Below are 14,675 nucleotides of genomic sequence, written 5' to 3'. Positions count from 1 at the left end.
GGCGTGACCACTCCACATTGGGACGTGACCACTCCACAGTGGGGCATGACCACTCCACAGTGGGGCGTGGCCACTAGGCTAAGACGTATGTGGCTGGAAAAGAGAGAACCAGTGAAGGATCAGCATGAATCCTCCATGAACAGACCTGTGTGATCTCACACTGCTGCTTATGAACGCTGCTCTCTTTCACCGTAGAGGCATGAGTAACAACACGTCCCTTTAGAACCAATCAGAAGAGAGGAAACAAACTGCCTCTGAGAAGAAAGGTGTGTGTGAGAAACCTGCCGCCTGGCAACAGGTGATTATCTCCCTACACACACACACACACACACACACACACACACACACACACACACACACACACACACACACACACACAGTGGTCAGATAACAGATCCAGGATGGAAGGCAAACATGAACAGACACACACAGCCTCTCTTACTGTAGGCTGACTGTACGTTGAGCTGGTCTCACTGGTCTCACTGGTCTCACTGGTCTTGCTGGTCGGTGGACTGGCGTGTTATTTTTTTGCCGAGCTGGTGTTTTTAATGCCATGAGGATGAGGAAGATGTGACATCTCTGTGCTTCAGAGGAACATCTGGAACGTCTCGGGGGATCTGAACCAAGCGGCTGCAGGACAGCAGGTCCACGTCAGGCTGGTGGAACCAGAGTACTAAAGACGGCTGGTGGAACCAGAGTACCAAGGACGGCTGGTGGAACCAGAGTACCAAGGACGACTGGTGGAACCAGAGTACCAAGGACGACTGGTGGAACCAGAGTACCAAGGACGGCTCTGTGTGGTCTGGATCGGGTCACAGACGCCAACAGACCTCCAGCACAAACCCTTTGGTTCCTGCCTGTTGGTTTGGGTTCTACGTCCAGGCGACTCGTCTCTACAGGTCCGTCACGCGGAGCGCCGATGGACCCGAGGAGCTCCGCCTCCTAACACCAGCGGAGACGCCATGGACCTGGACCACCTGGACCACCTGGACCAGCGGGACCACCTCGACCACCTGGACCACCTGGACCAGCGGGACCACCTCGACCACCTGGACCACCTGGACCAGCGGGACGTCGGAGCGGAGACCATGTGTCCCGGGGTCGACGGTGAGACACAAAATGTTGCGACGCCATTTGTGCGTCGTAACAAATTAACACGTCCCAGACTTGTGTGTGTGTGTGTGTGCATGTGTGTGTTTGTACGACTCCTGTGGTTGTATAGAAGTATATGCTTCATGTGTTAAAGCTGCATTCTCTCTCCTGACCACCAGGGGGCGACTCCTCTGGTTGTATAGAAGTATATGCTTCATGTGTTAAAGCTGCATTCTCTCTCCTGACCACCAGGGGGCGACTCCTCTGTTTGTATAGAAGTCTATGCTTCATGTGTTAAAGCTGCATTCTCTCTATTGACCACCAGGGGGCGACTCCTCTGGTTGTATAGAAGTCTATATAAATGACTCTACTTCTCTTGATGTATTCCCTCAGTAAACATTGTAAACATGAGTTTATGTCTCAATCTCTAGTTTCAAGTCTTCTTCAATACAGCATGATGTTCATTTAGTAAATTATGGTCATTTAGAGTCAAACAGACCATAAAGCAGGGGCCGCTTTAGGGCGGGGCTACAGGGTGATTGACAGGTCTCTACGTCACTCCTCCTCAGTCTACAAATGGTCACTTCCTGTTTTCTTGTTGCGCAAAAAAAAAAAATGGCGACGGCCAAATCTCAGCAGGTAAAGGAGAGAAGAGGAAGAGGAGAAGAGGAAGAGGAGAAGAGGAAGAGGGGGTCCAGATCCACAGCAGTCTGTCTGTGTTCATGCCGACCGGAGGGAGAGACAGGCAGCAGAGAGACAGGCAGCAGAGAGACAGGCAGCAGAGAGACAGGCAGCAGAGAGACAGGCAGCAGAGAGACAGACCTGTAGTTAGTTTTGAGTGACAGCTGGAGAAAACACAGCTCTTCTTGTTAGAGATTCAGATTAGAGCCAGATGTTCACTGTCTGTCTCTCTCTCGCTCTGTCTGTCTCTCTCTCTGTCTCTCTCTCTCTCTGTCTGTCTCTCTCTCTGTATGTCTCTCTGTCTCTCTCTCTCTGTCTCTCTCTCTCTCTGTCTGTCTCTCTCTCTCTGTCTCTCTCTCTCTCTGTCTGTCTCTCTCTCTGTATGTCTCTCTGTCTCTCTCTCTCTGTCTCTCTCTCTCTCTGTCTGTCTCTCTCTCTGTCTCTCTCTCTCTCTCTCTCTCTGTGTCTCTCTCTCTCTCTCTCTCTCTCTCTCTCTGTGTCTCTCTCTCTCTCTCTTTCTCTCTCTCTCTCTCTCTCTCTCTCTCTCTCTCTCTCTCTCTCTCTCTCTCTCTCTCTGTCTTCCTGCCTGAAAGCTTCCAGCACAGAGCATCACCTCCAGGCAACCACTGTGAACCCAGAGTCTCTCTCTCTCTCTCTTTCTCTCCCTCTCTCTCTCTCTTTCTCTCCCTCTCTCTCTCTCTCTCTCTCTCTCCCTCTCTCTCTCTCTCTCTTTCTTTAATATCTCTAACTTCCTCCCAATCAGACAGAAAAAGAGAAACTTATTATAAACTTATAAACTTATTATAACTTATAAACGTATTATAAACTTATAAACTTATTATAACTTATAAACTTATTATAACTTATAAACGTATTATAAACTTATAAACTTACTATAACTTATAAACTTATTATAACTTATAAACTTATTATAAACTTATAAACTTAATATAAACTTATTATAACTTATAAACTTATTATAAACGTATTATAACTTATAAACTGATTATAAACTAATAAACTTATTATAAACTTATAAACTTATTTTCAACTTATAAACTTATTATAACTTATAAACTTATAAACTTATTATAAACTTATTATAACTTATAAACTTATTATAAACTTATAAACTTAATATAAACTTATTATAGCTTATAAACTTATTATAACTTATAAACTTATAAACTTATTATAACTTATAAACGTATTATAACTTATAAACTGATTATAAACTAATAAACTTATTATAAACTTATAAACTTATTTTCAACTTATAAACTTATTATAAACTTATAAATGTATTATAACGTATACACGTATAAACTTATTATAACCTATAACGTATATTTCTCCAGCATCAAAGTGATTTCCAGAGCTCCTGAAAGCTTCTTTATGACAAACAAACTCTTCTGTTAAAGATTATTTCCTAAATGAACGAGCTGACGTTTACTGTGACGTCAGAGAACGACCCGCAGAAGCTGTGACGTGTCGTGCACAGGGCGCAGCGCTGATATCCCTCCGCGGCATCTTTTCATGTCTTTTCATGTCTTTTCATGTCATTTCATTCCATGTACCTTCTCCACCGGACAGAAGCGCCGGTCTACCCGCCTCCTCTGTGCCCAGACCCGCTCACTCACCTGGGGACGCTGCTGGCCGGACACGACGCTGCGGGGACCGGCGCGTGGGACAGGTGAGGCAGGGAGCGCGCGCACAAAGCCCGGGGAGAGGAGTCACGCTGCGGGGTTTCTCCAGAGAGGCTCGTGTCTCGCAGACGTGATGCGTTCAGGGCGCTGGGATCCTCTGCGTCTCTCGTGCCGGGACCTTCCTTTAGTTTAGTCAGAGGTGGAGGATCACCGCGAGGCCACACCCCCATCACCCCCATCCCACAACCCGCCTCCTGAAGCCCGAACAGCGGGGGACAGCTCGGAGAGGTCTGAGAGGTCTGGAGAGGTCTAGAGATGTTTAGAGAGATCTAGAGAGGTCTGGAGAGGTCTGGAGAGATCTAGAGAGGTCTAGAGAGATCTAGGGAGGTCTGGAGAGGTCTGGAGAGATCTAGAGAGGTCTAGAGAGATCTAGAGAGGTCTGGAGAGGTCTAGAGAGATATAGAGAGGTCTGGAGAGATCTAGAGAGGGAGAGGTCTGGAGAGGTCTGGAGAGATCTAGAGAGGGAGAGGTCTGGAGAGGTCTGGAGAGATCTAGAGAGGGAGAGGTCTGGAGAGGTTTAGAGAGGTCTGGATAGATCTAGAGGGGAGAGAGGTCTGAAGAAGTTTAGAGAGGTCTGGGGAGGTCTAGAGAGGTATGGAGAGGTCTAGAGAGGTCTGGAGAGATCTAGAGAGGTCTGGAGAGATCTAGAGAGGTCTAGATAGATCTAGAGAGGTATGGAGAGGTCTAGAGAGATATAGAGAGGTCTGGAGAGATCTAGAGAGGTCTGGAGAGATCTAGAGAGGGAGAGGTCTGGAGAGGTTTAGAGAGGTCTGGATAGATCTAGAGGGGAGAGAGGTCTGAAGAAGTTTAGAGAGGTCTGGGGAGGTCTAGAGAGGTATGGAGAGGTCTAGAGAGGTCTGGAGAGATCTAGAGAGGTCTAGATAGATCTAGAGAGGTCTGGAGAGGTCTGGAGAGATCTAGAGAGGTCTGGAGAGGTCTAGAGAGGTTTAGAGAGGTCTAGAGAGATCTAGAGAGGTCTGGAGAGGTCTGGAGAGATCTAGAGGGGAGAGAGGTCTGGAAAAGTTTAGAGAGGTCTGGGGAGGTCTATAGAGGTCTGGAGAGATCTAGAGAGGTCTGGAAAGGTCTGGAGAGATCTAGAGAGATCTAGAGAGGTCTAGAGAGGTCTGGAGAGGTCTGGAGAGATCTAGAGGGGAGAGAGGTCTGGAAAAGTTTAGAGAGGTCTGGGGAGGTCTATAGAGGTCTGGAGAGATCTAGAGAGGTCTGGAAAGGTCTGGAGAGATCTAGAGAGGTCTAGAGAGATCTAGAGAGGTCTGGAGAGATCTAGAGAGGTCTGGAGAGGTCTGGAGAGATCTAGAGAGATCTAGAGAGGTCTGGAGAGGTCTGGAGAGGTCTAGAGAGATCTAGAGAGGTCTGGAGAGGTCTGGAGAGATCTAGAGAGGTATGGAGAAATCTATAGAGGTCTGGAGAGGCTTAGAGAGATCTAGAAAGGTCTTGAGAGGTTTAGAGAGGTCTGGAGAGGTCTGGAGAGGGAGAGGTCTGGAGAGGTCTGGAGAGATCTAGAGAGGGAGAGGTCTGGAGAGGTTTAGAGAGGTCTGGATAGATCTAGAGGGGAGAGAGGTCTGGATAAGTTTAGAGAGGTCTGGGGAGGTCTAGAGAGGTCTGGAGAGGTCTGGAGAGACCTAGAGAGGGTTAGAGAGATCTAGAGAGGTCTAGAGAGGTTTAGAGAGGTCTGGAGAGGTCTAGAGAGGTCTGGAGAGGTCTGGAGAGATCTAGAGAGGAGAGAGGTCTCGAGAGGTCTGGAGAGGTCTAGAGAGGTTTAGATAGGTCTGAAGAGATCTAGAGAGGTTTAGAGAGGTCTGGGGAGGTCTAGAGAGATCTGGAGAGGTCTGGAGAGGTCTAGAGAGGTATGGAGAGGTCTGGAGAGATCTAGAGAGGAGAGAGGTCTGGAGAGGTCTAGAGAGGTTTAGAGAGGTCTGGAGAGATCTAGAGAGGTCTTGAGAGGTCTGGAGAGATCTAGAGAGGTTTAGAGAGGTCTAGAGATGTCTGGAGAGATCTAGAGATGTATGGAGAGATCTAGGGAGGTCTGGAGAGGTTTAGAGGGTCTGGAGAGGTCTAGAGAGGTTTAGAGAGGTCTGGAGATGTTTAGAGAGGTGTGGAGAGGTCTGGAGAGGTCTAGAGAGGTCTGGAGAGGTCTGGAGAGGTCTGGAGAGATCTAGAGAGGTTAAGAGAGGTCTAGATAGGTCTGGAGTGATCTAGAGAGGTATGGAGAGATCTATAAAGGTCTGGAGAGGTTTAGAGAGGTCTGGAGAGGTCTAGAAAGGTCTCGAGAGGTTTAAAGAGGTCTGGAGAGGTCTAGAGATTTTTAGAGAGGTCTGGAGAGATCTAGGGAGGTCTGAAGAGGTCTAGAGAGGTCACTACCTCTTTAGTCCACAGGGGGCACCAGAACCAACACTACCTCTTTAGTCCACAGGGGGCACCAGAACCAACACTACCTCTTTAGTTCATAGGGTGCACTAGAACCAACACTACCTCTTTAGTCCACAGGGGGCACCAGAACCAACACTACCTCTTTAGTCCACGGGGGCACTAGAACCAACACTACCTCTTTAGTCCACAGGGGGCACCAGAACCAACACTAAGTAAAAGTTCCTCTCAGTAACTTTAAGTATTTAACTACATTTAGATGTAAACACTAACAAACTTTCACTTCAGCAAGGTTTTGAATGCAGGAGTATTGTGTAGTATTACAGTGTAGTATTAGTACTTTTACTGCAGTGAAATATCAGAATACTTCCCTTCTGCTCTCAGGTCGACACCTGTTGAGTCGCGCTCACAAACAAAACTAATGATGATTGTAGTCTTTTAACTCTGAGCCAGAAGACGAGCAGGAGGGGAAAGTGGCTCCTCCCTCTTTTCCTTCTGTTCCTGGTGCGAAATACCAGAAGGTCTGAGCTCCCGACCCGCTGACCTCTGACCTCAGAACAGGGGAAGGTCTAATTAAGACTTCTGCTGGCAACCTGGTGACTGAGCACACACACACACAGACACACACAGACACACGCACACGCACACGCACACACACACACACACACACGCCTGTTCTGGCCTCCAGACTGAAGGCTTGTCGTCAGCGTGACCCTGAGAGCCGGGTTGTGTTCAGATGAAACCCAGCGGACTGGTTTCCTGTGAGGACGTTCATTACCAGACAGTATTCTCGTTAAGCGTGCTGTTAGCTGTTAGCTGTTAGCCGTTAGCTGTTAGCCGCCCTGACCCTCAGAGGAGGGTTGTATCTGGAGCTGCATGTGACTCAAACTCAATGAGAAGGAACAAAGATAAGTTCAGAATACAGAGATTAATAACTGAGCTTGTGCGCTGGAGGTTCCTCTCTCTGTAACTGCGAGGAGGCGTTTGCTCTGCAGTTCCACCGCTCACCACCAGGAGGAACGCTCCGTCACACACACTGATGGCCTTATCCATGTCCAATCAGGAGCCTGGAGCTGGAGTTCCAGTGTCAGTTACCGGGAGCAACAAGGGAACCAGCAAGAGAAGCTCACGCTGAGCAGAGCGTCACCATCCTGCACGCCAAGGTCGCCCAGAAGTCCTACGGCAACGAGAAAAGGTTTGGCTGATGCCTGAAAGGCTTTCCTATCTATCACCAACACATAAAGGAACACTTCATCCTCCAGCTGATCACTATGTTGCATGATGGGTGTGTTTGACCTGTGCCGTGACCTTCAGGTTCTTCTGCCCTCCTCCGTGTGTTTACATCAGCGGTGATGGATGGAGGGTCATGCAGGACCATCTGCAAGGTGAAGGACCTCCAACATAGTCCAGTGCTGAGGAAACGTTGAAGACGCTGTTTGTTGAATAAGTTGAAGACGCTGTTTGTTGAACACGCACCCCCCCTCATCCCCCTTCCCCCTCTCCTCCAGCTGCCGGCCGCGGTGGGGACTCGGTGCACCGGCTCTGTGGGTACATGTGCCTGGACAGCTCCGCTCATTCTCAGGCCGACTCTTTCAAACTGGCCTTCGATGAGCAGCCGGACTCCCGGGTGAGAGGACCGTGTGTCCTGTCTGTCTGTCTCCACCCGTCTGTCTTCTATCTGTCTGTCTTCTGTCCGTCTGTCTTCTGTCCATCTGTCTCCACCTGTCTGTCTTCTGTCCGTCTGTATCAACCCGTCTGTCTCCACCCGTCTGTCTTCTGTCCATCTGTATCAACCCGTCTGTCTCCACCCGTCTGTCTTCTGTCCATCTGTATCAACCCGTCTGTCTCCACCCGTCTGTCTCCACCCGTCTGTCTTCTGTCCATCTGGCAGTTATCTGGAGGTTCAAACTGGCCTTCGTTCCAATTCCTCTCCAGACGACAGCGGTCCTGTTGAAGTGAAGCATAGACTTCTATACAACCAGAGGAGTCGCTCCCTGGTGGTCAGGAGAGAAAATGCAGCTTTAACACATGAAGCATATACTTCTATACAACCAGAGGAGTCGCTCCCTGGTGGTCAGGAGAGAAAATGCAGCTTTAACACATGAAGCATATACTTCTATACAACCAGAGGAGTCGCCCCCTGGTGGTCAGCAGAGACTCAGAGTGTCCTCTGTCTCCGTCCAGCAGATGTTCGCGTCGGCCAAGTCCCTGTTCATCTCTGACCAGGACAAGAGGAAACACTTCCGGCTGCGGCTGCGGCTCTTCCTGGGCGGCAGACAGGAAGTGGGCTCGTTTCAGAGCCGGAGCATCAAGGTCATCTCCAAGCCGTCCCAGAAGAGGCAGTCCATGAAGAACGCCGACCGTGAGTCCGGCCAGGCCGGGGTCTGGGTGATGGTGGTAGTGGTTGCAGTGGTTGTAATGGTGTGTGTGTGTGTGTGTGTGTGTGTGTGTGTGTGTGTGTGTGTGTGTGTGTGTGTGTGTGTGCAGTGTGTATCTCCTCGTGCTCCAGAGTAGCTTTGTTCAACCGCCTGCGCTCCCAGACGGTCAGCACTCGCTACCTGTCGGTGGACAGAGGAGCCTTCATCGCCAGCGCCAGGCAGTGGACCGCCTTCACCATCACGCTCGGTGCGTGTGTGTGTGTGTGTGTGTGTGTGTGTGTGTGTGTGTGTGTGTGTGCATCATGTAAACCTCATATGAAGGTCATTTGAAGGTCATATGCAGGTCACATGGTGGACTGTATGAGCGTGTTCTGAGTGGGTCTGTGACAGTAACTCCCGGGACACTTTTCCCCCAGTCCGCCGTGACGTGATGAGCTAGCTAGCGCTCGTTGTTAGCTCGCGGGGGGGAGCTAACAACAATTATACCACATATAATATAAATATGTATTATTATATTATATTACAAACCCTGGGCAGCGTGTACCTCACATCACTTCTTTCCAAGTGCATGCTGGGAAAGCTTCAGGTCCTCGCAGAGGAAATGAATAGAGAACAATTTGCACCCGGCGGTGTTTCCTTCTGCGTCGCTTCAGATTCTTCACCGACTCCTCGAACACGAGCCATGAATACGCTCAGTGTGAGCGCCGCTTGTTTGTCTAACACCGACCTCCCAGCAGCACTGTGTGTGTGTGTGTGTGTGTGTGTGTGTGTGTGTGTGTGTGTGTGTGTGTAGTGGAGGACCAGCGTGCTGACCAAGGAGACTTTGTGCTGAGCGAAGGCTTCATCTGTTACGGCTGTGTGGTCCAGTTAGTGTGCACCGAGTCTGGAGCCGCTCTGCCACCCATGGTAACACACACACACACACACACACACACACACACACACACACACACACACACACACACACACACACACACACACACACACGCACACACACACACACACACACACACACACACGCGTACAGTAGCATTCATTCCATCATGAGGTACAACTTCATGTCTCAGGTATTTACAGACCTGACCACTGTTGTTGTTGTTGTTGTGACCATCAACGGTTGTCGTTCCAGCGCTTTGCATTCTGGGATACAGTAGTCGTGGTCGTACGACATCAGGGTGGAGTTTGAACACAGCCTTCATTATGGTTCATTATGGTCTGTGTCTGTCGTGTTCTCTCCACACGAGGCGGGTTTCAGTCCTTTATGAAGAGAGATGAGACGATGCTCTCTCTAAACTCAGTGCAGCACTGATGCATTGTGGGTCGGCCCCTGCCGTTCTCAGCAGAAGCGCCACAACAACATGGAGGTCCACGCGCCCCTCCATGTGGGGTTTGAACCTCTTCCTGCCGGCTCGGTTTCTTCCTGCGTGACGAGCTCAAGGTCGGCTGGCGAGGTGAAGGTCGACCAGAAGGTTCAGCTGGATCAGCAGCTGGTGTGTGTGTGTGTGTGTGTGTGTGTGTGTGTGTGTGTGTGTGTGTGTGTGTGTGTGTGTGTTTGTACTTAGGGTGAGGGCTCTCTCTCTCTCTACATGTTAAAGTTAAACTCTCTCTCTCTCTCTACATGTTAAAGTTAAACTCTCTCTCTCTCTACATGTTAAAGTTAAACTCTCTCTCTCTCTACATGTTAAAGTTAAACTCTCTCTCTCTCTACATGTTAAAGTTAAACTCTCTCTCTCTCTACATGTTAAAGTTAAACTCTCTCTCTCTCTACATGTTAAAGTTAAACTCTCTCTCTCTCTCTACATGTTAAAGTTAAACTCTCTCTCTCTCTACATGTTAAAGTTAAACTCTCTCTCTCTCTACATGTTAAAGTTAAACTCTCTCTCTCTCTACATGTTAAAGTTAAACTCTCTCTCTCTCTACATGTTAAAGTTAAACTCTCTCTCTCTCTACATGTTAAAGTTAAACTCTCTCTCTCTCTACATGTTAAAGTTAAACTCTCTCTCTCTCTACATGTTAAAGTTAAACTCTCTCTCTCTCTACATGTTAAAGTTAAACTCTCTCTCTCTCTCTACATGTTAAAGTTAAACTCTCTCTCTCTCTACATGTTAAAGTTAAACTCTCTCTCTCTCTACATGTTAAAGTTAAACTCTCTCTCTCTCTACATGTTAAAGTTAAACTCTCTCTCTCTCTACATGTTAAAGTTAAACTCTCTCTCTCTCTCTACATGTTAAAGTTAAACTCTCTCTCTCTCTACATGTTAAAGTTAAACTCTCTCTCTCTCTCTACATGTTAAAGTTAAACTCTCTCTCTCTCTACATGTTAAAGTTAAACTCTCTCTCTCTCTACATGTTAAAGTTAAACTCTCTCTCTCTCTACATGTTAAAGTTAAACTCTCTCTCTCTCTACATGTTAAAGTTAAACTCTCTCTCTCTCTACATGTTAAAGTTAAACTCTCTCTCTCTCTACATGTTAAAGTTAAACTCTCTCTCTCTCTACATGTTAAAGTTAAACTCTCTCTCTCTCTCTACATGTTAAAGTTAAACTCTCTCTCTCTCTACATGTTAAAGTTAAACTCTCTCTCTCTCTACATGTTAAAGTTAAACTCTCTCTCTCTCTACATGTTAAAGTTAAACTCTCTCTCTCTCTACATGTTAAAGTTAAACTCTCTCTCTCTCTCTACATGTTAAAGTTAAACTCTCTCTCTCTCTACATGTTAAAGTTAAACTCTCTCTCTCTCTCTCTACATGTTAAAGTTAAACTCTCTCTCTCTCTACATGTTAAAGTTAAACTCTCTCTCTCTCCTCTACATGTTGAAGCTACACTTCCCTAGCGGTCGTCCTCTTGTGTGAAGTGTGCAGCTTTGTGTCCAGAGTGTTTTTGTGTGATTCCCCTCCAGAGGCCTCAGAGTGCACTGGAATGTGATGCACCTCATGTAACCTCCTGCCGTCTGTTTAAGGCTGCAGCAGGTTTTAAAGCATAGAAGACCTGGTGAATCCATTGGGACGGCCATGCCCGGCTAGCTTGTTGGGATGCCATGCCCGGCTAGCTTGTTGGGATGCCATGTCCGGCTAGCTTGTTGGGATGCCATGTCCGGCTAGCTTGTTGGGATGCCATGCCCGGCTAGCTTGTTGGGATGCCATGCCCGGCTAGCTTGTTGGGATGCCATGTCCGGCTAGCTTGTTGGGATGCCATGTCCGGCTAGCTTGTTGGGATGCCATGTCCGGCTAGCTTGTTGGGATGCCATGTCCGGCTAGCTTGTTGGGATGCCATGTCCGGCTAGCTTGTTGGGATGCCATGTCCGGCTAGCTTGTTGGGATGCCATGTCCGGCTAGCTTGTTGGGATGCCAGGTAGCAGCTAGCTTGTTGGGATGCCAGCTGCATCCCAACAAGCCAGCTGGAGGCCAGCAGCACCTGTTACATCCAGACGGTCTTTACAAAGTTTGGGATCAAATAACTACTGAAGTGCTGTCACTCAAGTACAGAAGCTACGTGTCAAATAAACCAACGTTGACTCCTCGTGTCGGCCTCCGTGGGGAAGGACTCCCGTCCGTCTTTGCACTTCCTGGTTCATGATTACGTGGATTACAAAGTGCATTTTTACAGGAGCCTCCAGTTGTTTGCGTGCAGTATGAACGTGTTGTGTTTGACCTATAATGGTGTATTTGAATATTCCTGGGGTCCTCAAAGAGTCTTGAATTACGATGATGACATTGGTCCTCTTGTCGCTGGTTCATGTTCACAGGAAGTGAGACCCTACATAATAAGAGCATACGGGTTTCTAAGACGCTGACTTCTGTCTCGCTGGCGTCTCCAGGTGATCCGTAAGGTCAACAAGCAGCACGCCATCTTAGACGTGGACGAGCCGGTCTCTCAGCTCCACAAGTGTGCCTTCCAGTTCAGAGACGACCCGCAGACATACTTGTGTTTGTCCAATGACGCCATCGTACTGTACCAGGTGAGACTCCTCCTCCGGCTCCGCCGCGCTTTACTTCCTCTGCTCCTCTTGTCAAACGTACCCTCCGTCCTCCCTCCAGGCCCCGCCCAGCGCCAAAGACCCCGGCAGGGTGGTGCTCAACGACGGGTCCTGCTGGACCATCATCGGGGTGGAAGCCGTGGAGTTCACCTTTAATCAGGGACCCTCCTGCATCCAGAACCCTGTCACTCCGTTTCCTGTTATCACAGGATTAGAGGTGAGGTAAGGGGGTGGAGGAGAGGGAGGAAGTGCATGTGATGCATGTGATGCATGTGATGAATGTGATGTGTCTGATGTGTGTGTGTGTGTGTGTGTGTGTGTGTCTGTCTGTGTGTGTCTGTCTGTCTGTCTGTCTGTCTGTCTGTCTGTCTGTCTGTCTGTCTGTCTGTCTGTCTGTCTGTCTGTCTGTCTGTGTGTGTGTGTGTGTGTGTGTGTGTGTGTGTGTGTGTGTGTGTGTGTGTGTTACATCAGGTGAACGGTGGAGGACACGTTGCCACGCTGGACGTCCACGGAGAAAACCTGAGCCCTCACCTCAAAGTGTGGTTTGGAAACAGCGAAGCTGAGACGATGTTCAGGTGAGGAGAGGAGATGAGGAAGAGGAAGAGGAGATGAGGAAGAGGAGATGATGAAGAGGAGATGAGGAAGAGGAGATGAGGAAGAGGAGAGGAGATGAGGAAGAGGAGATTTTGTTCTTTATAAACTGATCATGGGTTTTTATGTAAAGTACCTCACACCTGTACTTCAGCTCAGTACTTGAGTAAATGTACTCAGGTCCATTGAAACTGACCCGGGGATGTGAGCCCAGTGCTTCTGTCTGGGTTCTCTCTCTCGGTCGGTCTGGAGGCCCGATGTGTGTTTTTATTATTCGCTCGGCTGCCGCTTCACGCCGAGGCTCCAGCTGTCAGGGAACGCCGCTCATAAAAGATGTTTTTATAGCGAATTAAGTGCCACTTCCGCACCAAATATTACGCAACCAAGCAGCTTCAACCCAAACGATATTTCATTTGACCAGAATATGAAAGAACAGCAGACGTCATGTCTGTCTGTTGAAGGTAGGATCCACGAGTAACAACAATATACTGATGCTCATAAGAGCAGGTTAGCTTAGCATAGCACAAACACTGGAAACAGAGGAAACTGTTACCCTCTGTTCCCGTCTTTCTGCTAAGCTAAACTTAGCATACAGGTAGAGAACAGAGTGCCTGAACAGGTAGAGAACAGAGTACCTGAACAGGTAGAGAACAGAGTACCTGAGCAGGTAGAGAACAGAGAACCTGAGCAGGTAGAGAACAGAGTACCTGAACAGGTAGAGAACAGAGAACCTGAACAGGTAGAGAACAGAGAACCTGAGCAGGTAGAGAACAGAGAACCTGAGCAGGTAGAGCAGAAGGGGATAACTGGAGCTCCTTCAGTAGTCCAGGTGAGCTGACCTGTTTTCCAGGTGTCCTTACACACCTCTTGTGTCTCCTCTCAGGTCTCCTAAGTCTCTGCTCTGCGTCGTCCCTGACGTCTCAGTCTTCAGCGCCGGCTGGCGCCGCCTGAGACGCGTCACTTCCGTCCCGCTGTCTCTCATCCGGTCGGATGGCCTGATCTACCGCACGACCTTCAGCTTCACCTTCACGCCGGAGCTGCAGCCGCCGCCGTGCGCCCGAGGGGCAGCGGCGGGAGGGAGGAGGGAGGGGGGGGCGGAGGGAGGCCAGCGGGACGACGTCCTGCTGGAGACCATCCATCAGGAGTTCACCAGAGCCAACTTCCACCTCTTCATGCAGAGCTAGCGCACCTGGGGGAGGCGGAGGTGCATCTCAAATCAATCAGACAATCCTTTTGATGTTTTGTGGTATTTTTATGCCTTTTATTCGATAAATATGAACTTGTTTACAACTGAACACAATAAAAGCTTTTAGAACCAAGACGTCATTCCTGATACTTTTTACTGTTTACCGTACTCCATCTCAGAGATACATATAGTACTTTTTACCGTACTCCATCTCAGAGGTGCATATAGTCCTTTTTACTGTTTACCGTACTCCATCTCAGAGTTACATATAGTACTTTTTACTGTTTACCGTACTCTATCTCAGAGGTACATATAGTACTTTTTACTGTACTCCATCTCAGGGGTACATATAGTACTTTTATTGTACTCCATCTCAGAGATACATATAGTACTTTTTACCGTACTCCATCTCAGAGGTACATATAGTCCTTTTTACTGTACTCCATCTCAGAGGTACATATAGTACTTTTTACTGTACTCCATCTCAGAGGTACATGTTGTACAAACCCCAGTAAAGAAAGTGGGAGGAGCTTAGGATGGCCCAATACATTGCTGAGCTTCTTCTGTTTTAGTCATGTGACTGACCACGCTGCCTCCCGTTCTGTCCCTTTGTCCCCAAAGCCCTCGTCCTTATTAAGTTATTAAGTTATTATGTTTATCCAATTATCAAAGTGTCTGACAGC

At 48.4% G+C, this 14,675-nt stretch overlaps 1 protein-coding gene across 1 annotated transcript; it reads left to right on the top strand.

Moving 5' to 3' along the window:
- Positions 1-962: 962 nt before the first annotated feature.
- On the top strand, positions 963-13,990 carry rbpjl (recombination signal binding protein for immunoglobulin kappa J region-like; the record flags this gene model as incomplete). The annotated part of the gene is made up of 12 exons (XM_079218151.1): positions 963-1,107; positions 3,367-3,466; positions 6,928-7,059; positions 7,179-7,249; positions 7,373-7,491; positions 8,049-8,226; positions 8,352-8,489; positions 9,036-9,148; positions 12,057-12,197; positions 12,277-12,432; positions 12,687-12,790; positions 13,690-13,990. 12 exons carry the CDS (start codon positions 963-965, stop codon positions 13,988-13,990), a joined length of 1,698 nt encoding a protein of 565 aa, XP_079074277.1.
- Between the last annotated feature and the right edge of the window lie 685 nt (positions 13,991-14,675).

Source organism: Taurulus bubalis (genome assembly GCF_910589615.1).
Source record: "Taurulus bubalis genome assembly, chromosome: 5".
NCBI lineage: Eukaryota > Metazoa > Chordata > Actinopteri > Perciformes > Cottidae > Taurulus > Taurulus bubalis.
This window is presented reverse-complemented; position numbering and strand designations above follow the sequence as displayed.